General features: G+C 39.7%; 2 protein-coding genes across 4 annotated transcripts in view; one reads left to right on the top strand and one right to left on the bottom strand.

Annotated features, from left to right (window-relative positions):
* LOC145973592 (uncharacterized) overlaps positions 1 to 17,912 on the bottom strand; it is a 35,552-nt gene extending 17,640 nt beyond the window's left edge. The window contains exon 1 of the mRNA XM_083103111.1: positions 17,702 to 17,912. Within this exon, the coding sequence (XP_082959237.1) occupies positions 17,702 to 17,756 (55 nt within the window). The 5' untranslated portion in view covers positions 17,757 to 17,912. The remainder of the gene's footprint in view (positions 1 to 17,701) is intronic.
* Qin (tudor domain-containing protein qin) overlaps positions 1 to 23,780 on the top strand; it is a 136,493-nt gene that overhangs the window by 18,707 nt on the left and 94,006 nt on the right. The window lies entirely within an intron of this gene.

The following is a 23,780-nucleotide window of genomic DNA, read 5'->3' as shown; positions in this document are numbered from 1 at the left end:
GCATATCTATTTGAGGATGGATCGAATGCGTGAAAAATTACGTTACCGCATTTCGTCTATCACCTCGACAAGCGTACGTGCGCCTCTCGCCGGAATTAACGTTCTTCTGCTCACACGCTCCACGGAATATAAACATCGAGCCCCAGGAATTTTATTGCGTTACATTGGATTCGCGCTTTCATATTTTCAAATATTGAATTATATTTATAATTAATATTTGCATACAGGCGTTTATTTATTCAATATTTATTTCATAAATAGAGGAAATGATATGGAATTCAAACAATTTGTCAAAGTTATTAACAAAAATTTTATTACGAACGATAAAAAAAAGAGGCTGGCAATCAGTATCAGAGAAATTCAAATAATGCTAGCAACATTTTTCAGAACGAAAATTTAACACTTAACATGCCCTGAAATTGCATACCGCGTCGTCTAAATAAGTATCGTTTCTTTTAGGAAACAAAGAGCTTGTATAGAAGAAAAGAAGGTAGATGATCACCAGTTTGATGTGTCTAAAAGAAAAAGTTGCTTAGCACGCTAAAAAATGAAAGATTTACAGTATTTCCCAAAAAAGATTGAGAAAATAAGAGAAATGAAGAAAATTTGTCAGACTTGTCTTGCTCGGAACATATGAAAATTTGTGGAATTTAAAGAGAGAAAGATGAGCGGAAATTTTATGTATATCCGCGTATCCGTTCTGAGAAAAATCAAATGAATTCGATTAGCAAAAAGTTTATTTTGCCGATAGACAAAGGGTAATTACGAGCGAAAAAATGGGGGCGATATTATCAAGCGCCTGCTTAATTATCGCGAAAGTAGTTCAATAGGATCGAGAAATCCAGCAGTATTACGTAATCGGGCAGAAGTGGCCGAACGTTAATTACTTAGTTCTTTCAACGCGGGATTGATTCGCGTCAACGCGGTACTTTGCATTTTTATAACGTGCAAAAATTTAATCGATCTTTGATGTATGATATTCGGAGTAAAAATACATACTACCGTTAATTTTTTTAATCTGGTTTTTGTATCTGAAAACGATCTAGAAAGAATTATGCATATAATTATGTAAATATACATACATTTGTGCTACAAATACTATATTTTCGAAATAACTGTGAATTATTTCTGAGTGATCGTGTAGCCTATACTCTTCAAAAAATTTTATTTTCTATTATTATTCCTGAGAATCGAAAAATAATAGAATCACTTCAATCCAGATTGTATGTGATTACCTCAAAGACTTCATTCTTGATAATTTTTAATTTTATCATATTGTCTTTTATATGAAATATATTTTTGAGAAAGTGTGATTTTTTTAAAACGATAGATTTAATAAAAAATTGCTATGGGAATCTGACAATGTTATTATATTAATAATATAATGTCGATTTTTTCGAAATTATGGATTATTTACGATTAATTTTTCTATATATTTTGCTGAAAACTACAACGATGCGATATACATCTATTGTTTTTTTCCTTTGTCGCCACGTTATCCGTGTTATTCGCAGAGCTAGTTGTATATACATGAAACTTTTGCTAAACCGAGCCCGCGGCAGAAAAGTGTAATGAAATATGAACTCGGGATCGGAGTTGATACGCGCGATGGCAGGAGTATCATGATTCCGCTGTAATGCATTTGCGTAATTGTGAACCACGGGAAAAAGAAAATGCGGAAAATATTAGCCGTATCACACCGAACTTCTCCGCACTGGCGGATTTTATCAAACGAAATGCTGCGCGACATTGCGCCGCCGGCCTGGGAGGAACTTTCGCAATTAGCAGTATAACATTGGTAGTCGTATAATTATATTAAAACGGTACACGACGGCAATTAATTATACCGTCGGTTTTGTATTAGGAATTCACCATAAACTAACTCAACCGACAATTAGTTAGTTTGCTGCTTGTTTTCGTGGCGCAATACGAGAGCTAATCTCTATTTACTTTGTCTTTATTCAGAATTTCCATTTCTTTGTCTTCTAAAATATGACAGTAGATCGCAATTGATAATTCCATTTTTAATTCGGCGATAAATAAAAAATTAAATTATTATTAGTATTTTGCTAAAAATCTCTAACGAGATTCGCAAAATCGTGCCATAGCTCGAAAAATTATACTGCAAATCGCGTGATCTGCTCGAAGATAATTCGATACGCAAAAGGCGAGACGATTAAAATATTAAATAACAGGCATCAATAAAATTTCATGCGATCATAAAATTATTTATATTCGAAAGAATTTTTTTTCAAAACTTTCTATAATAAGAAAGAATATTCTTTCGATTACTTTTCTATTATGTAAGAGATGTGGATTGTTAATTGAGTATTATGGAAAGAATTCACGCATTAGAAAGTATGAGCGTGCAAAGTATTACACAATAAATTATAAACTACATACGACATATATTATTTACTTCGATTTACAACACGTTATGAAAATTCTGAAACACGTTATGAAAATTCCTTAAGTCCTCGTTAACATCGACCTCGATTTTTCCACAACTCGTTTATTTTTGCTTCGAATCATATCTGTGCTTGATTTGTGTGCGAAATTTTAACATTACGTAACGTGGAAAGTAGTACTATAGTCAACTAGTATCTACTGACGGGTAAACTAACATTTTACTGTCCTCGAAGATAGTATTGGTAAATGTAAATAGAGATTTAGTCTAGACACATACATACACGTATAACGAAAAAATTTGCTATTAACGAAAAAAAAAAAGAGAATTTAATTAGAAAATCACAAATCTTGACATTTTAAAATTTTTGGTTGAAATCTTGTTCAAATTTTCGATATTTTTTCCAAACATTAATTTGTAAAATTATTTTTAGAAATTGTTTATAATTTTTGCGAGTTGTTTTATTATGAAATGGATCTTCGCATTCTGTGCTTGCACAACTGCAATTTTATAATTAACTCGTGTTTTTTGGCATGTATATAAAAAAATTTGATGAAATTTAGCGTTTGACCGAATTCAGAATTGTATCGTCAATAACGAGCAAATTGAACAGGATGTCAAATATACTTGTAATCGTTTGTAGCCATTTATTTATCGTAATTTGGGACGAGCTTCATAATCTTTAGTGAGATCTCTACAAAATTATATAAATTGAAATCCGATTGAACACGTTAATCCATTTAATGTAAGTCCTCCGATCAAAGGCACTCTCTCGGATGAGATATATTTATTCCGGCGCATTTTCACACATATAAGAAGCACTGTTCGAGAGGCATCTTCACTGCCCCAAACGAACGAGCGAAACTGAAATCCGATCTCAACGACCCTCTCCCGGCACGAGTTCGCGTTTCCCATCCCATCCGGAATGCCGGAAATCCACCCCTAAATCGACGCATGGCCTCTTTCTTTCACAATGTCCTACCTCCTACCATTCAGGAACGATCTCTTGAACGGAGCCGTAGTTTCGCGCCGACGAGCGATTTAGCTTTCCTCGTGCAACAGGTAGATATGGCTACGGGCCAGCTGCTACCCCTATTATGCATAATTGCTCGAGGAGAAGCGGAAGACTCTCCCGTGACAATCGAACGTTCTGTCTTCCATGCTTTGTTTAGTCTCTTGTGATACCAACTTCTTCCTTTTGTCGACGAATGAGAGCGTTATCTCTGTGACGTCCCATGAATTTTCGTATTTCGAGAATATAAATTTCCAAAACTTCACAAATCTGAAACTCAGCCAAGAGTCAAGATTTAAATATTAAAGTTGACATTCAGTGATTTACAAACCTTTAAGAATATTCAGTTGCTCGACTCCTCATTTGCCATTTATTATATTCTATTTTCTTAACATTCTTAACATCAGTGATTTAAATACATCGGTTTACACCGACGTGCTGTTCTTCTTATTCTTTTATGTATTCTATTTATAATTCTCCGTTTCATACTTTGCTTTTTTCGTTTCATACTTTGCTTTTTTCGTTTCATACTTCGCACTTTCTCGTTTCGCTTCTCTCCCTTTGCTTTTTGAAACTGTCAAGGGGAATCTTTATGGCACAACATGCTCTTCAATACGTCTCGTCGTCAATCAAATACGAATTCTAGTGCATTTGAGATATAATAATGCATCCGCCAATCCATCGTCTGTGTCGCGTGAAGTATGATATATAATGACGATTATGGTAGTCTATAGAAATTTTCCGCATCTATTGATCTCATCTCATGGTTTAGTATTATATTTTCAATTATGTTATATATGAGGGAAATATCAATTATGAGTAAATTGTTCCTAGACATTTTTCACGAGATTTTTTTATTACGCTTCAAAATTTTGTTATTTAAACAATTATTCCAAATTTAGAGAATAGAGAAATATCAAAATTGAGAAATCAATAAGATATCGATGGAAGAAATATAAAAGAATAGGCAATTAAAGAAAATACTCGCGGATGAGCGAGAAATAAAGAAGAGATGGGTGAAGGGAAGAAAGATCGGAATGAAGAGGGTAGAAGCGACGAACAGGGATGACGAGAACGATACGTATGCGATGTACATCGCTCCGTCACGATGGATTCGTATATACCTCCGTACATAGAACGATACATGAGGCCGGGGTTAACCAGCAGCTTTTGCCGATATATACGGATTGCAGCAGCAATTAAGTTTTACGGGCGCGCATTCAGGGCGAGACGCCTGTTTCGAACGCGTTGAGTGCCAGTCGTAAAAGCCGGCTAGAATGAGGGGGCCAACTGCAGTAGCGCGGTTTGTTTATCCCTTCTTCCTTTTACAGCGCGTCGGGATGGGCGTCTGGGATGGATTTTGATGCGCCGGAAATTGATGGGAATACGGATGATTTTAGTCATTCGATGAGCAGTTGTGAAGTAAAATCTAATCGTGTAAAAATGGAATGTAAAGGGAATTAAAAATTTTAAGAGAAATAATTTCCTAAAAGATTCTTATATGTATTTATTTGCGAGAATATTGATTAAAAGTTTTTAAATGGCAGTTTGAATAATAATTTACATGTAAGTCTCTCTCTCTCTCTTTTTATTCTAAGTCTGATGATAAAATGTGAAGACGATTTAAGTATGTATTTGATAGATATAATATTTCGTGGGTTACAATTTGGGGAGAAATATAGCATTTATTCGCTCTTTTTTACTTCTCGTCACATTGCACGATATTTTTGTCTCTATTCTCGTTTGTTCTCTAGCCTTTATTTATTCTCCTTTTATGTCGTTTCTCGCCACACTCTCCATATAGTATGCGAATTGGGAGGGATGCGGAATCCGTGATATACGTGAGTTGCCTTGCAATGCAACGTCGATGCACTCGGATACTTCCAGTAAACAAGGAATCGGTATGTACGATACAGCTGAGAGAAGGCATGGAGAGTTGATAACATATTTGATAAAACGTTTTCTTAGACAAGGTCTCGAGATATAAAAATATCATCTCATTCACCGTCATTGACTCATCGAGACTTTACGAGGTAAATAAAAAAGTAAATTAAAATAAAAAAAACTCGCGTGGAATCTATCGTTCGTCGTGAACACTATTCGATTATTCGATTAATCATGTAAGAAGTCATAATTTATTAACGTAAATTTAGAAATCTGCATCTGACGAGCGGGAATTCCAGATTCGCCGTTTTCTCTCGGTTTATTCGATGCAAATTGCGCGCAATTAATTCGGACGTCGGCATTTCGCAAAAACTACCAGGGTGATGAGATTTCGGGGCTAGGTTCGGCGCGCGCACGATTGCAACACGATCTCCTTTTTCGTCGCTGTCGTCCCGGCGAAAGACAAACAAACGCGCGTCTAATCGATCCCGGTCCGACCTCGGAATTCCGAGTTAATTGCACGCTCTAACACCTGTTAATAGGACTGGCAATGGGGCTGTCAGGTATTTTGTGCCCGCGAGGTAAGCAGGGTAGTTCGCGCACGACGTGGTCGGAAGTGGTCCAGTAGACGTTAATGTCAGGACGCATACATGTGTATATATGAAAGAGAGAGACGGACAGAGGAAGAAGAGAGACAGAAGGCGGAGATAAATACGGCGCAGCAGGAGAGAAGGAAAGGAAGGAAACGAAGGAAAGGGGAGATAGTTGATGCAGATAGAGAGAGTTGCAATCTGTTTCCGATGGCTCCCGTACCGAACTCTGTGGTTACTGCTTTACAGTCCCCTCGCCTGTAAAGCGCCCATCCTGTCGCTCCTCGTATCCGGTCTCGGTTCGATTCTCGCTTTCTCCCTTCCTTCCTCCTTCCATTCTCGAACCTATCAACATCAGGGCAACCTCATCTGCTCGCCTATCCGCAGGACATTAATCGAATTCAACGTTTAATTCCTGTTCACTTGCGCACGCATCGCTGCGTAATATATATGTTGCGCTATGAATATCGATCGAAACGTCGATTAGCTTCGCAGAATGCGAAAGATCTGATGTAAAATGTGAAAAATGCGAGGCTATCGATTTCACGAAGAAGCTTGAACAAGGAAGCGAATGTCCTGGTAATAATTTCGTTATTAAATTTTTCCCTTCGTGGGAAAAGATATGCTGTTCTCGGATATATGACATCGTCTCGCGTCTAAGATAAATTTTTACTCGAATCATTATGTCGTAACCAACGATACACTTAATAGAGCAAAGCAAATGCGACACGAGTTGCGAAAAATAGAAATCGAGGCATGTTTATGATATTCGACACGCTGTTATAAGGCATTTTCCGCGATCGATTTGATCGACGAGCATCGTTTTTAAACAAGGAGAGACGCGGAATGTATACCGATCGTAATTTCGGTTTCCGATGCGTCGCTTGGAAAGCTCGCTGACTGTGCACGATTGTTTGCGCGATCGTAAAATTACAACAACGGGGCGTAAAAATGCAAACGAGAATTTTGCGCGATGCGCGTCGGCATAATAATAGATTCACTGGACGATTGATTGAAAAACCGATCGTGCGACACGGATATTAACAAAACGTAACACCGGTATGCATTTCCGTCGCGTTCAATATGATTCGTCTATAGTTCCGCGTTTAGGGATCGTTACAGAAACGCCTCGTATATCACTGGATTACTATAATTTCGAGCAGCGGCGATGGACTTTTACGGCCGTTTCTCGGTCGAATCTCGGCCATATGGTATCCAATCTTTTATGGTCCACGCGAATATGCGGCTGGCGCTAGATTGAAATTGGACGAACAAAGTGGGTATACAGAAATGGTTAGATATGCGTATATGAGGATTTTGAGTAAAAAAAGTGAATATATGATGCGTTAATCGCCCAGAAATATTTAATCTCGCAGCTCTTAATTCAGTTATCAAAATTTTATATTCTACGTGAATGTAATCTCTCGTGAATTAATCGCGATCCAAATACTACTCGAGATTCAAGGATGTTATTTAAATGATGTTTCTTAATCATACATATGTCAAGTTACAACATTGCACTCACGTTGAATATGTAATTTTGAATATATCATTAAATTATATATTATAAATATAGATTCAAGGATTCAAACATCTCTAAAAGCATATAAATTCAAGGTTTTGTACTAATTATACGAAATGCAGATATGCAAATTTTTATAACCCTAATATATATGTTTCGTCAATCGAATTTTAAAATATGATAAAATCCCAAGATCTGAAACTCGTTTGCAATTTTCAAGGGGAAATGAAATCTGCATTTTCTGTTTTGTCTTTGAGAAATATTGCGGTATCGAAGATGCATCTTTCATTCTTACAACTTTTTATGATATTGCAAGAGTAATACCATATACTTATTAATATGAATTTTCCATAATCTATTTTTCTTTTATTTTCACGAGAAATAATAAATTTCTCACGGGAATTTCTTTCGCATGCTTAAACTCGCTCCATTGACTGATTATTTTTCTTTTTTCTTTAAGGAATCAACAATTAAGAAAATGCATTTTTTCTAAAATTAATCTCTCTGGTTAAATTAAATAATTATAAATAAGATAAAACTTGTTTCATCACTTTAACCTTCAATATCATAATAAATTACTGCCCTTTTTAAAAATTTTTACAATTTTATTTATTATTTTTTTCACCAATCTTTCAATTGTCGTTTCTCTCGCTATCAATTTTACGTTTATTCAGCCGAATAAGATGACGAAAATTGTTTCGTCGCAATTCATCGGCGCGAGTCTTCGCTCCAGGGGCTGCGGCCGATCGTAATTCGCGCAAAACGAGATATCGGGCTCTCGATCACCGCGGATCGATCATCTTGCCGCATCCGTCGTAAATATGCGCTTGCATCAGAACAACGCCACGTTCTCGCAGCTATTTGCACGCTGCCGATTGGCCGGCATCGTATATAGCGTGCCTCTTCTTTACGAGTTGCGGTAAAATTTTCTACGCTACAAAGTTATGAATTCGCGTTGCGACGAAAACGCCATCATCCACCGTCGTCTCGCCTCTTATTCCGCTCTTTTCTCTCGCGTCCGTTTCCCGCGCTTTGCGACGAGACACCCTGACATTCATCACCTCTGTTTGACGACTATATCGCTCTTTATGATACGCGATATCCTTTATCCAAAATATCATGCCCGAATCTCGGATAGTCCTCGTACCTATCTACCTGTGTTGACAGGCTACGACAGACATACAAATCGAGGAAGAGACATATTGAATCTCTAGTAAACTTTAATTTCGTCGAATGACCGGAAGAAAACGTAAGAAAAACGTTGCTAGGAAAAATGTTGCTAGCCTCGCTACGCTTAGCTGAAAGAATCGTAGGAATTCCCGAAGAATACGTCGGGATGAAGGATTGTATTCCACTATATTCAAACGTGATGAAAGCGATAAAGTGAGAAGAAAAATATAAATAATTATGACATACTTTATCACGACCGCGCGCTACGCGTGCTATTTGCGTTATTTCGCATGCCTGAAGTTTAGCCTTGCAAAGCGCGGAAATGCATGAGCGTTGGTTTTACTCTCTGTATATGTTAAAACGCGCTTAAAAGCTTAAAATATATTAATTTAATTATTCGGTTGCTATCGAATTTTTAACACGAGCTACGTGACTTTTGCAAATACGAAAAGTTCCCTCGTCTCTCGCGATTTCCTATATAAATGATATTTATGCCGAATGTCCGAAAAATCACGCAATCCACATTTAAATTGTTCCGGAATAATTAATCCTGACTCGGGACGGTAAAAAATATACGCAAAGTATCATCGAGCGTTTGCGTGTACGTTTATGCAATTAATTAATTTTGTTAAAAAGTCGAGACACACTCTCGTGCAATCAGCGACATTCCGCGCGGCATAAAACGATTTGAAAAGCTGTCGGGACATGTAAAAGCGCACTGTCCATGATAACGGAAAAATGTATATCTCGACGATACCTAAAATCGGAACAAATATCCATCACAGAGGGAAATTCGTCGCACTTTCACACGCGGCAACGGCATAGGTGCACGAATGAAAGTGCAGAAATGTAGTATACAAAAAAATATGACTGCACTTTTTCATTCTTTTCTCTCAGCGGTATATAGATAATTGTGACAAATGTTTGCTGCTGCGTATGTCGAATACCTACTATGATATAATTCCAATACAACGAGAGTTCTAATTGATATTAATTGTATAACACGGGAAATATTAAAAATAATTATTAAAAGCTTGTTTGTATTTATTATCAATTTTTTATCGATTCAGTACATTTCGATTTTAGATGTTGTTTATGTTTTATATTCCAATCAATACGACATTATGATTACAAAACTACACATAAATTTATTTTTATACACGGTTTAATTATGGATATTATTTATATTATCAATTTCCCCTTCTTTTCAAAAATATCTTGATACGATTGAAAATTAATTTAACGAATGACAAATTTATTTTGATTAAGTTCTGATAACAAATTTTTTATGAAACATTTCCATTTCGCGGAATACTGGCGTAAAAAATATTACATTAGAAAGTGTAAATTTTTGCTATCACCTTCTTCGAAAGCATCGCGTATAACTTCCGTTCATATAATGTACGAACACGCGAGATGTATTTACTCGCGATAAATGTTACTGGCCATCGCGACGGTCAGAGATGGATGCAAGATTAAATTTTCACAAATTGCTATTCTCGCTGTGATAGGTGCGCTTTTTGCCATTTCCCGCAATGGCTTTTCCATCCCGATAGCTCTTAATACGGAAGCATCTATATAATCGATGCTGTGGAAATAGCGCTTTTTACGGCTCGCGAGAAGTCACTTGACAATCGACATTCATTACCATTAATGAAGCCAGATCGAGATTATCGCATCGAGTTTCTTAAATCGCGCATTCGTGACACGTTATATGCACGCGATCGAATTGAAAGGATGTTTTTATTGAACGCAGATGACTTTACTTTCACTTTCTTTAAACGGAATATTCTATGCTGGAATTTTCAAATCTCTGATAGCGCGTTCAATTTTAGAATTATTAATCATTGGTTTTTTTTGAAGCGTCATAATTTTTTATATCTTGAAACGCTTAGATTGCTTTTCGATCTCTATAGATATTGTTAAGAAATATATTAAGATATATTATTTATTGTCAGAGTAGTGGAAAAAAAGGAACACAATGAAATCGACAGAGAGCAATGATCCAAGAGACATCACCAAGTAAATAAACTTTGATAAAGTTATATAGACACACTTGTCCGGGTATCAATATCGTCGTTTCTCACAAACACCAACGAGTGACGCAGTTTTTACCAGCGAATGAGGATTCGTTACTGTAATTCTCATTGAGAGTAATACTCAAAGATGCTCGCATGTCTGCCGTTCATTATAGTAAATATGATGTTAACAATTTCCTGTCATTTCTGGCGATAGCTCATTTGCAATTCAAATATCGAGACAGAGAGAGAGAGGGAGAAAGAGAAAAAGAGAGAGGGAAAATCGTTATCATGTCCAACATATGGATAATTTTCTAATTAACCTGCCCAGTCCTGCAGGACGCTGGATTAATAACGATCGGCTGTGATGGTGAACGTTTAATCCTTCCTGACAAGATCATCGCTATCACGAATCATCGAGCTTTAACTTTCGAACGAGCGTTGAATCTCGCATCGTAAGCGCAAATAATCCTTTCGTATGGTAATCGAATCTCGATCATTTTGAAAGCAAGATAAATTTAGAGAAATTGAAATCTCGCAGACAGAAATAAATGCTGTTATGTTTTAAAATGATTGAAATAATTCTATTTGTGTGAATCATCTTACAGATGTTACGTGAACTAGCGTGATTAATTTAATTTGTCTTGCGCATGATAAATCAAAGATCATAAAATATGCAGAAATTCTCTTTTACATTCGTCCGAGATTCGAATAGGAATATTATGTCAAGCATTTAGAGATACATAAATCACTTCAAATGATGATGATTCCGAATATATGTCCGCAATACAATCATATATTACGTTCTCATTGAAAATGATTTTTATAATTGCGATCAGTGGACCGTTTTATCGTTGACTAATAGCACGACAGTGTTTCCGCGCGCTGGAAAGCGCTCGTCGATGACTATCGTTCCCCTTCGTTTCCACCTTCGTAGGAATCGATCGTTCACCGTCCAGGAATTCTATTTATTAACAAACGAACAAACGGACGTACGAGCGGATTTCTCAATCGGCTAATACCCTCTGCAGGAAGTTGTAAGAGAAACGTAATTTCGACAAAACCGGAATGCACGAAATTTGCATGCAGGAGAGCCGCTTTCGCGGCTTGATTTGTTCGACCGGCGTGGGAATGCGAACAAAGTCGAGATTGTTCTCTCTTGGCTCTTTCGCCCGTTTAATCATCCGTAGTCCCACGGTCAAAAAATTCCACAATAGCCAGATATATCCTTCTACGCCATTGAATATCCGACCTAACGAATTTTTTAATTTCTTCCGTAACGTCGATTAGATTTCTGCACGAATTTCTAAAATCAAAATACGTATTCCGAGAGAAGCAATTTTTTTTCCGTGCAAAACTAGACCGATCAATCTATCTCTTCCACGAGAAGAGGCATCGCCGTAATTCGATCGATGCCGTGTTAAATTTCATTTTCGTGGCTAGTCCGCAAGTGATTAAACCGAGCTGACGTCACTCTGTATGAGTTTATGGAGGACGGAGATTGTTCGTTCGATTCGAGCCACGTCCATCACCGATGTTGTCATCAAGTGCCTATGTACATCGCCCTTATCGGCGTTCATCTTTTGCGCACAATTCACATTGTATCCCGACGCCGAGCAGTCGGGATATACTATATGGCTATATCAAACTGGGGTGGGCTACCTAATTATCATAAAAATTTACACGTCCGTAATTGTTATCGACTACGCTTCGTTGGTGTTTTTCGTCTTCTTTCTCCCGTCGTCGCCATTTCCATTTTCATCGTGTCCCGGTGAGAACCGAGAGAATTTCTGTTACGTACAGTTTAATTTAAAAAAATAGTATAAATATACATAACGGTGCAAAACTCTCGATTTCGTCGAGCGAACGTATGTCGGTTTACCGCACAGTTTCACTCTACGTAACCGTCCCTACAACTACGTTATGTAAATTTTGCGCGTTAACGCTGTAGCGTAACGCAGAATAGCGAAATAGCGAATTGAATCGGGTTGCATTAATTACAACGATATTACTGATTTAAACCGGCGGTGAAAGCAGTCTGATATACGAGTATATCAGTTTATGTTACGGATCACCAACACAAACGGAGGCATGGAAACCCCGTGAAATTGCAAGAGAAAAAGATGGGGAGAAGAAAGATAGATAGATAGATGGATAGATAGAGAGAGAGAGAGCCGGAGAAAAAAAACAAAAATAAAATGCAGGGAATGGAAATCACAACGCGCGAGTTCGCTCGCTCGCGCGTTGCTATGCAGAAAATGCAGACGCCGAAGGAGACGATTCTTTCGATGCGGGGGAGATGAACGTGCATGCACATTCCTCGCGAACGCACGCGGGAAAAAGCGAACTTGTGTATACGGATAATAATACGCTCCGCGCGATTGCCATGCGAAACCTTATGCCGTGCACGAAAACGCGAGCTGTACGCGCGGGTCGATGGAGGATGGAAAAACTTCCCCTGTAGCGCGAGTCGTTTCGATCTTGGCCGCATATGCTGTTTTACACTTCCGCCTCCTGTGTTCCGACACATTTATATGCGTTATTTTATTGAACCCACGCAGTTGACGGTTTTCCACGCTACCTCGCTTGGAGGATTTCTCGCTCAAATATGGTTTCGAGGAATATAAAGGCACTGTTGAAGATTTATTTGTAACAATTAAAGGAAGGAGAAGGAAATTCTCGTTCTTTAATTAATAATGTCCGAATATATGTACATTGTTACGCCTCGTTTCCCAAAGCGAGGCGCGCCCGGTAAGATTGATGAAGATGGAATGAACTGCTTATAATAAATTTTACGGCGGGGGAGAAGGGGGGTAGGGCATTGTGCTCGAATCGGTGCGGACGAAAGTAAAAACGCATCGTGAAAATCATCGTGCCGCGTTAACGAGGATTTCCCACGTACACGCTTGGAGACGCATTCGGGCTTCCCGTGTCCGGTCGCGGACACGCGATGCGTGATCGGCGTGCTTTATCGCAATGGCCTGAAGATATCGCGTGCGTTTCTCTTGTCTCGACGTGCAAATTTCACGCAATGTCGCGACGCGTCTTGTCGTTAGGTCTAAAGCTTTTTCTTTCCGCTTCTCTCTCTCTCTCTCTCTCTCTCTCTCTCTCTCTCTCTCTCACTCACTCATATACACACACGTTTTTTCCTCTCTCCGTCATTATCGTATCTCCCGCGATTCTGCCAGCACAAGTAAACTTGTTAAGTCCCACGTGCGAAAGCCGCGAGACACTCGATATTTCGTTACCGGCCGTGAGAGAAACTCGTTGCAAACACAAATTACTACTTGTGTCGCATACGGAATTCAATGCGCGTGCGGCCCCGACGTCGCGGCTAATAAACTTTTGTCCGATTCGTCATGCGGATCTCTTCTATTCGTTCCGAGTAAGCGCGGGAATGCGAGAGCCATTTGTATGATTGTGTTTAGTGAGAATTTTAAGCCGCGATCGCACAAATGTGATGATACGGAATGCCGATAACAAGTCGGAGGGATCGCATACAGCTCTAATTGTTTCAACCCTAAGTTTTGCTTGTTCGGGTTTAGTTCTAGAAACGGTCTGGATAGCTCAGAATATAAGATACATATCAAGAGTTGTATCGCTCGCTAAGCTAAGAATCGAAAGATCGATTCTTAAATTCGAAACAATATGCAAGCAACAGTCGAGGACGAGAGCACACGTTGCGTACAAAGTATTACGCGAATTACCTTCCTGTTGTGCCATTTTCTATATTTATTTACAGTTGTTAAAAGATGCGCTATGCATTTATCGGTGATTGATCATTATCGGTTGTAAAAATAATTATTCCTTTATTCTTTAGAGATATAAGAAATTTTTTTATCAAAGTTCGATTTTTCTGTGAAAAATATTTTAGCTCAACTTTAAAGCTAAGCTCTGTCGACGAATTAGCGCAGGTTCAATTTTACACCCTCTTCTGGAATACTCGACGCACTTGAACACGATTGTCTCGTAGCAATACGGTTTTCGGGCCCCGAATTAACGTCGTTAAATTTTACGATCGCCTTGTCGGCGGAAATCGATTTCGTTGTAAGAAGAAGAACGACTCGAGCTAGCACGTAACACGATGAAACACCGTCGTGGAGTTTCACGATCGGGAGAGACGTTTGTGTGTATACGCGAGGGGTGGTCATTTCTCCCTCTCTCTCTCTCTTTTTATTCTTCTCTACAAGAAGGTAGAAAGGAAGGAACGCGAGGAAGTGCATAGAGAGTCGCGTAGAGTTTTCCAAAGACCTTTGTCAGCGTTTGCTGTACGGGCGATCGTAAGGATCTTTGGCTCACGTATCGTATTTACAACTACTATCAATATCGAGCGATTTAATGGATACGCCCAAGCGCATCGATATCGACGCTACTACCTCGAACCGACTCCGATATTCGACGAGCGAAGAATTTCTGGTTTAAGCACGTTGAAAAATTCATCGGTGATCCGCCGCCGTTCTGTCGACGTCTGATTTTTGCAAGAGGAAACGCATAATATCGCCATTTTAAAAGCAACGATGTAACGAAAGAGATTTTATTCATTTATACATTTTAACCTACATATAAGATTTTAAATTGTAAATTGGAATCTTGTAATTTGCGGTTTGTGTTAATTCAAGGACGTCGAGTGATTCGAAAATCTTCCAGTTCCACTGTTTACATAATACCCCGTCTAGACCCTCGCATAAATATTTCAGCCACTTGATTTTAGTCACCCACTTACAGATTTATATCTAGCGTTGGCGAGCTTCCAAAATTAACTGTCAGAGCTGGCAGTCTCCGTACCTCCTTCGCTTAATTTGTAGTTACTCTAAAATACGCTTTCTCCCTTTCTTTCCGTACCGAAAACAGAAATTATCTTTTAAAAACATTTTAGACGCCCAATCTCTCGAATCTTGTGATTAAACAAAAAGAATCAAATTAAAATTTAGTTTCAAATCTTACGCGAAAAAGCTACATCCGCCAATATTGTGACCCAGTTTCGTTTCGTTCGCGTTCGCGTAGTGTTAATATTTCGCGGGATTTATTCGATGACAATGACGTTTGTCGAACGGAAATTGGGGATCGCCGGATAATGCTTTTAGCAAAAGGGATTTAGATCCGACGAAAATTGATTTCGTCCCAAGTTTCGCTCGCGCGAGCGAATGGATTACGCGCTCAGCCGATAATTAATCGTAGTATAGCTCAGCGACAGAGCGATTAGTATGACGCGCCCAACGGTAATACTTGAATCTGCTCGTCGTATGCGCGCAACAATGCCGCGGAATTCCAACTATATTTGCCGGGATTAAGTGCCGGCTCGCTCGGGATAGCGTAGGCCGGGGATGATAGCGGGCCGGGGATTCCGAGCCATCGGCCCGATAATGTTTGTACAGGCGCACATACGGCTCTCCGTGCGCGCTCGACAGTTACAATCGTTGGCGAAAACGATTTTTCTTTCTTTCTTTTTTTTTTTTATTTATTTTTTAACTCTTTTTTCCCCGTCGAATCTCTCGCGCGAATTAAAAATATCCGAGCGGCGAATTAGTTTGTACCGCCAGAGGTTTTATCGCGAATTCGCTATAATCTCGTTTCGCGGCGCGACGCGACGCTATTCAGGGATTTTACGAGACGTCGCGCATGGAACCTTTCCAGAGAACGCGGAATGTTCGTGCGAAATTGGCGCGATTGTGTAAACGGTGAGCGAAAAAAAAAAATTTAAAACGCGACCCACTCGCCTTGACATCCTTCGAATGCGGGAATGTGTGGCAATTTAATATCCGTAATTTAATTTGCGTATTCGCGAGACCGCAAATGCGTCTTTGGTCTCTCTCTTCTTGTTCACCGAATTTTTTACCGTTATTCGCGCAAGCTCGTCCTTTATCGCGTACGGTCTTTAAAATTCGTACACGATTCTAGTTAACATCGAGTTGTAATAAAGACGAGATTTACAACGGGAACTTTTTTGCTTATACTTGGCGTCCTCCCAAACGTTCGACTTTTCTTTTCCTCAATTCGCAATTACGTTCCTCTTCCGGTCTTTCGAGTTTGCGATTCCGCTCGATTGTGCGATACGCCGGGAGAGAAAGATTCGCGTTGGGGATTTCTTCGCGTGTGCTCTCGCATTTGCATTCGACTTAATGATCGTCGTCGCCGTGTTGTTTCCGCGAAATCGAAATGCCACGGAGCGACGAAAGATGTGTGTGTGTGTCGGAACATAATAAAATTCGCAGGGAAAATCAGCGAGGCCGACATTTCGAACGTGACGTGGTCAGTCCTATCATTTTATGCAAATAAAAGCGGAGAACGCTTGATTTCCCCGTGGTGTTCCATGCCGCAGTCACCGTCGCCGCCGTTGTCGACATCGGCGTCGTCGACGACGGGGACGATGCTTGTCAGCCAGGAGATACTCCAACTTGCGGGGTTTGCGGTTCTTCGACTAGTCGAGAAACGAGCATCTATACGTATAGCGCGGCATTAATTGGTCGCTCTCGATTCTCCAGAGATTCTCCCAGGACTTCGGCACGTGTCACAAAGCGCATATATCGCGCTCTGGAATATGTATTTTACGCCACGCGATCATGCGTTTCGCATCGAGAATGCATCTCGACAATCTCTATAATGACAACATGCCCCGGGTGCGGCAGATCGATAGACTAGGACCGATAGGCTTCGGCTTTGATATTCAAATGGCCAAAATGATATATCTCTCATCACGGTTATATTAAAATAATAATGATTCAATCGACAATTTTCATTGTTATTAACGTTAATTTGAAGAACATCGATCGATCCTTCTTCATTTAATTAACGATTATTAAAGCTTATTTATTATAGCTAACAGAGCTCAAATTTTTAAGCATCCAAGCGTTCGTGCGAACGTCTCGGGCGATCGATACACGCTCGAGCGTTATATTTTATGCGCCCTGTATTATAATATCGGATGTTACGCTGATTACACAGTTACTATGTCCGACCGTATCCTTTCTTCTCGAGACGATGGCTAAGTTTCGCCGCTAGACTTTGGCGCGTCCATCGAAGCGTGAATTTGCCGATTGGCCCGCGCACAACTTGCTACAGAACTAATCCGCCGGATTAGTACGCGATTCTCGTACTCACCCAGCGAGAGCAGCGCGATTCGGACGCGATGAGCATCGCGCTGCGACGGATGCATCTTCTCGACAATCTTCTCGTGTACGTCGCGCGTTCGCCTCTTACGCGCGTACCGTCTGACAGAGACGCGCGGAGCGGACAGGTAAATAAACGACACCTGGCGTGACCGACGTGCCGGAGACTACGCGGAAACTGACTCCTTTCGATGCCACGCTGTCGGTAGTATCCTCGCCGTCTCGGAGCGGAACTGAACGTGAACGTACGTACGTTGACTCTTGCTTTTGCCCGTCGCGGTCGCCTTTCGCCGCGGTGGGAAAGAGATAGCGCCCGTTGCACGATCACGGCCGACCGACGATTCTCGGACGAGCGAGAGCGTCGAGACGAGCTTCGTCGACACGCTTCGAAACCTCGAAAATCATTCAATCGTTCGATGCGTTGATCGACTTGTCCGGAGAAAAGTGGCACGTGACGAATGCCCTTATCCAGGGTCTCCTCCCGCAACCTACTTTAATAAACATTAATGCTGCAGTGATATTGGAAAAAAGTATCCTTGTCATGTGTCATTAGTATTCATTTTATTTATCCCTCGGTCGTTACGCTTGGTTTGCCTAAGAGGGAAAATTTATTAATGATTTAATGTTGGAAAACGTATCTCGTTCATCTTAATTGTCTATATGCTTAAGTGAGATCGTGGTAAAACGTTTGTCTATCGAGATAAATAATTGCTGAATTTCTATTCGACGGCACGTTTTATCAAGAAGAGACATGTACGTATAAAGTTCGTACAAGGAGACAAAATTCTATGTATGATATCTCTCGAAGGATGTAAAACTCAACCGAGCTTGCAGCCATTTCGTTGCCTTTCTCACGAAATATTAAAATAATGTCCAATGCTGGAGATTGTCTCTTATTCTATCCGATAATGACTCTTGCGCCGTCAATTTTAGTTTTAATTCTAGCGAGCATTAAACGGGTTACCTCGTAAAGAGTTCGCGCGCGTATCAAAAGGAGAAATTGCATAGCGCCCGTTATAATTACCGCGTAATTGTCTATTTCTGATTACGTTAATTATTTTCCAAGGGAACTTTTTAAGCGCGCATCACAAGTTGCCCCTAGCTTTCCATTAGATCAATTACAATTATTCGCGCGAGAGAAACGAAGATTCATGACCTGTGTTGAGCGAGCAATGAAATCAAACAATCTCTTATGATTTTCATATTCCTAGGATTACAAATAATGGTAAATTATTCTTATACTCGCTCGGACGTTAAATTCTACTGCATCCAACGGGAAAAATACGAGCGCGCAGTTTAAGAGAGAGGCAAGAGAGTCTGCTCCAAATGCGACGATTAGACTTTCCGCGTAGAAAAGAATCCCATTCTCTTGTACCAGATCATTAAAATCCAGGAGCAGGAGATGCCTCGTAAATGGCCATTCCGCGAATGTACAGTAATATGGCAGCGACTTCCTATCGGTATGTAACCGGTAAGCGGTGAAGGAGAGGGGCGGGATGTGGCGACGCGAAAATTAATCGAGAAATGGGAGAAGCGTCAGGACGAATCGGGGGAGCGGAAACGTTTTTACCGGACAACAGTTCCGCGGCAGCGGTGGACAATTATCGCCGCGGCTGCTGATGCGGCCGTTATCGGTGCTATTTTTTCAGGTGTGATTGCCAATCAAATTAAACAAAAATTTCCATCCGTAACGAAAGCACAAAAATCCGGTCGGTCGCGCGATCGCGACAGAATTAATCGTCTCCGCCGAAAGAGACGGTTACGATTCGTGTATCCGCGTGTTCGCGAACGCGGAAATTGTCTCCGTCGCGCATAACGAGCACACGCACCCGGACAATTAAAGCGACCTTATATAAGCCGTCGGAATTTCGGTGGTTTCCGCCAACGTCGTCGCATCGTGAAAGTTTTGTCGCGCGACGCGAACGGCAAGAAAATAAAGGGACTCGAAATACGCGGCTGAAAATACGCGGATTTGCATTACGTCGCGCGTTTTCGTATCGCGGATAAAACGCGAAGCTCCGTCGCGGTTATAAGAAAGGGAATTTACGCGTAAACATCTGCGTGCGTCCTGGACGGTTAACGCATCGAGGATTAATTACATCCATGGAGAGCGCGAAAACGTTAATTCCATAAAGCGGGGATGAAAAAGAAGGGACGGTCTGATGGTGCGGGCTTGAGGTTTTTCGCGGACGATAATTGTATGCCGTTAGGTAAATGTCCCCCTGACGTACACACAATAACACACGGTCGACACGTCGACGATGTCGGCGTGTGTGAAAATGCGAGGGAGGAGAGAACAGTAGTAGTAATAATAGTGTAGTAGTATACGTAGTTGAACCGTGCGATATCAGGTCTCATTGTTTCGCGACTTCGAGCTCTTTGTCTCTTCCGTTTCGAAATGCCAGCTCGGGCGACCGGAGAAGAACGGAGAAAGCATAACGCGAGCAACAGTCTCTCCGACGACACTTGAAACTTGCCAGTTGAACCAGTCGGTAGGAACGAGGGGTGAGAAAAGAGGACGATCTAGTCGCCCCCGACAAAAGGGCGCGAACGATGAATACGTCCCGTTGCACCGCGAGAGATCCCGCGTTACGAAAGCCTCGGTTTACATCTCCGACTGCTCGACCCATTGTAGCGCGAGGTATTTTCCAATGAAATTCAAAGCTTTACGTTACGAGAGAGTAGAGACTCGACGGCTTTAAAATACGAAGTGAATGTGATACAATTTTATTAAACTACTTTTGTCGAAATTTAATTACATAAAATTTACGTGCGAACAAATCTCGTGAAATTGCAAATTACTGGAAGAACATGTTGTCGGCAGACTTGAGAAAAGTTACAATAAAAACAAGTCAAACATGTAGATAAATGGACATTTACATCTAAATGATGTTTGTATTATAAGGCGCGAGGCGTTCCTTAGGGAAAGCGTTGAATTCGCGATGTGAATTTCGCATTGTGCGGAATACATTTTAACAAGACGCTCAGCCGGAAGTAAAAATTTTTAATTACTAATTTGATCGATAATTCTTAATTACTAATGAGTTCTCTCTCCCCCTCTCTTTAAAAAATATTAATTTTTAGAAGAAATATCCGAAATTTCTATAAGACTTCTCTTTCAGACTGCAAGATTGGATTCTCGCTATTTTTGCGCCTTATTCTTTCAAGGTACTCTTTGTATAGCTGTTGCACGGTTATTACAATTCACTTTCATTATCACGATACAATGCATCTCCGTGACAGAGAACGCGAGGTCGGAACCGGCACGCGCTCGCAATTGCTTACGTCACGTCGCTTTTGTTTCGAGAGCACGGCTCCTCACGTGTAACCTAGGCGAGGTTGCATGAAATTTTAACCTCCGTTGTGCTCCGTCGCTCGTGTTTCCACCGCCTCCGCGATCTACCCGAGGAAAACATTTTACCAACTTTCTCCGACGTTTCATAAGGACAACGACGTTGTATATTAAAATCCCCTCTGCTAACATTCCGCGTACTGTTAATTTGGCCCACGTCGCGAATACTCTTCTGCTTTAAAGAGACGTAATGAATGAGCGGTAGCTAAACGCGAAATTTCCTTCTTTCCTCCGAGCATTAATCAACAATATATTCTCGTTAGATAAAATACATTTATAATCAATTCACGCGCATCGCAGTGTACTTTATTGCGCCGTCTTCATTACCGTTAAAAAGCTACTCTCCTTTCACCTTTCTCAATTTAAAGATCGTAGCTTTGTTATTTTTTTATTCACTCTGCACGAAACACACGTCATTTCTTTATACATGTATTTTTTATGATGTAAAATTAATTATAAAAAAATTATTCTTCTAAATGTTTAATTTTTTAAATAAAGTATATAGTCACAAAATAATTTTTATATATAAAAATGTACGCGAATATGTGCCAGCTTCGAGTTTTATCTCGGTCGTACATCTAACGATTACATAACATATTGTCAATTCGTGAAAGGCACTTTAAATCATGCGGACGTGTGTCACTGTCACAAGTTCAAGGCCAATTTAAGATACAAGTTAGATAGATCATTGCCTGAGGCGCTGAAACAAATCTGTGGTTCACTCTGCGATTGTTATTTTAGGATACTAGATCGTGTTAGTTTTCTCCGACGTACTCTTGACCCCACTTTACCTTTACGCTGTATTTACTTTGATGAAATCCGGATTGACCGTGATTGATTCAATACAAAGACGCAGATCAATAATAATACATCGATAAGCACAAGCTTATATTTTATCGAGAACGTGTTTTCTATTAACATTACGCAAGAGCAGAACACCGTTTTCTATTCATTCTAACGTTCGTAACGATATAAATTCTCACAAAATGATTGCTCAAACTTTTGATGTTGATATGCCATATTCTCGCACGCGACGAAATCAGTTACATTTGGATACGATCCAAATCTGACTTTTTATGTTCTTTTTTTTTACAGACATCTGCGGTGCTCCGCAGATTTACCACTTCCATCTATCATAAGCATATTATGGTGAAAATGTGCATTAAAAAATCACCAATAAATACCTGCCATTTTGTATATTTTATCATTTAGAAAATGATGGTAATTCTTATATGCCATTAAAGAATAATCCACATTTAAAATTAAAACAATCTCCAATTAATGTGTGTCAAAGCGATATATATCTCTATACGTTGCGATTGAAATTATTTTAGAAAGTACGTTATCTCACGTGACGAAATTCCCCTCTCTCTCTTTCTTGAACTAATAGATATTTCGTATTTTCTGAAAAAAATGTCAATCGTGTTTATCACGTATTCATCTCGTTACTTTCACGGGCTCCCAAGGCTCCAATTATTTCAAGGCCAGGACACGATCATCACGTAACAAGCAGTTGAATCCATCACTTTCTACTCGGAATAAAAACTTTGGCAAACTTCATGGATATCTGAATGATATATTATAACTTTTGATACGTTCTTTCGAGACGGGCTGTCATCAGTCGAGACAAAAGAATCGTACTTTCAAAATAGAAAACGTGTCTATCGACTTCCGTAATGGATCGGGTGCGATTTATTTCGGCCGATGACAATCGAAGACGTCCTTGCACTTTTATCGAATTTTCTCTTCAAGACATTAATTAAATTCATGCTAATTCACGCGACGTCCGAATTTCCTGCGCGAAATAACAAACGTCATTCTTATGCGAAACTCCTTTTTCGTGTGGAACCGCTCTTTATTTTTCCAACAGGACTCACTTTCCATCTTTTCGTAATAAAAAGAATTCGCGCAAAACTGTCGCGAGTATTTTTCAACGGCACGAAGCGCTTCACGACCGGGAAAAATTCGCGAAATGTCGGGTTATATACGAAGTTTCTCAAAATGGTGCGTACCACCACCTCTAAATTCTGCTCTGGAAATTTATTTGAAGACCCATTATTGTGAAAGAGAAAGAGAGAAAAAAATAGGGCGCAAATTATACGCCAAATATCTGTTATCGCTGTGCTGCATATCTTTCGGAACACTCGATATAAGCATCACTTTGAAAACGAAATCTCTATGCGCCATCGATATTGCCGGCTAAATATTATTCAATATCGGCTATCCATTTGATCGAGCAATTGTTTCTCATTTTCATTTATCTGTTTGCTTCACTTTTGTCATGTTTGATGATCAATATTGCGCATATCGCATTTTGGAGACAAATAGATTGTATGTACATTAAGTTGCTCATTTATTACCTTTCAAAATTGCTTTAAAAATTCTTCCCATCTGGACATGTTTTGAAAAGGCATACCCTCGGACGCATTTTCTAACTACTATTTAGTATTTTAATTAAATCGCAAGACTATGTAATGGCTGAGAAACGGTGTCGCTCTTATTTAAATAAGAGATAAAGATTAATATATAAAATTTAAGAGTTTAATATTATAATCTATATATATTTATAATAATTATATATATTTATAGAATTTACATGCAAAATGGTAAGCTTGTATTGACATTATTATTCTCAATTTTTAAGCGAGTTTTTCTCGCTATATAGAACTAGAGGTTTGCGCAAGTTATTTTCAGAATATAATTAATACTTTAGCTGTTG

Source organism: Camponotus vicinus, unplaced genomic scaffold, assembly GCF_025532165.1.
Source record: "Camponotus vicinus isolate PSW18456_S1 unplaced genomic scaffold, iyCamVici1.0 SCAF_6, whole genome shotgun sequence".
Taxonomy (NCBI): domain Eukaryota; kingdom Metazoa; phylum Arthropoda; class Insecta; order Hymenoptera; family Formicidae; genus Camponotus; species Camponotus vicinus.
The sequence above is the reverse complement of the archived record's forward strand: the minus strand, read 5'-3'. Positions and strand labels throughout refer to the sequence as shown.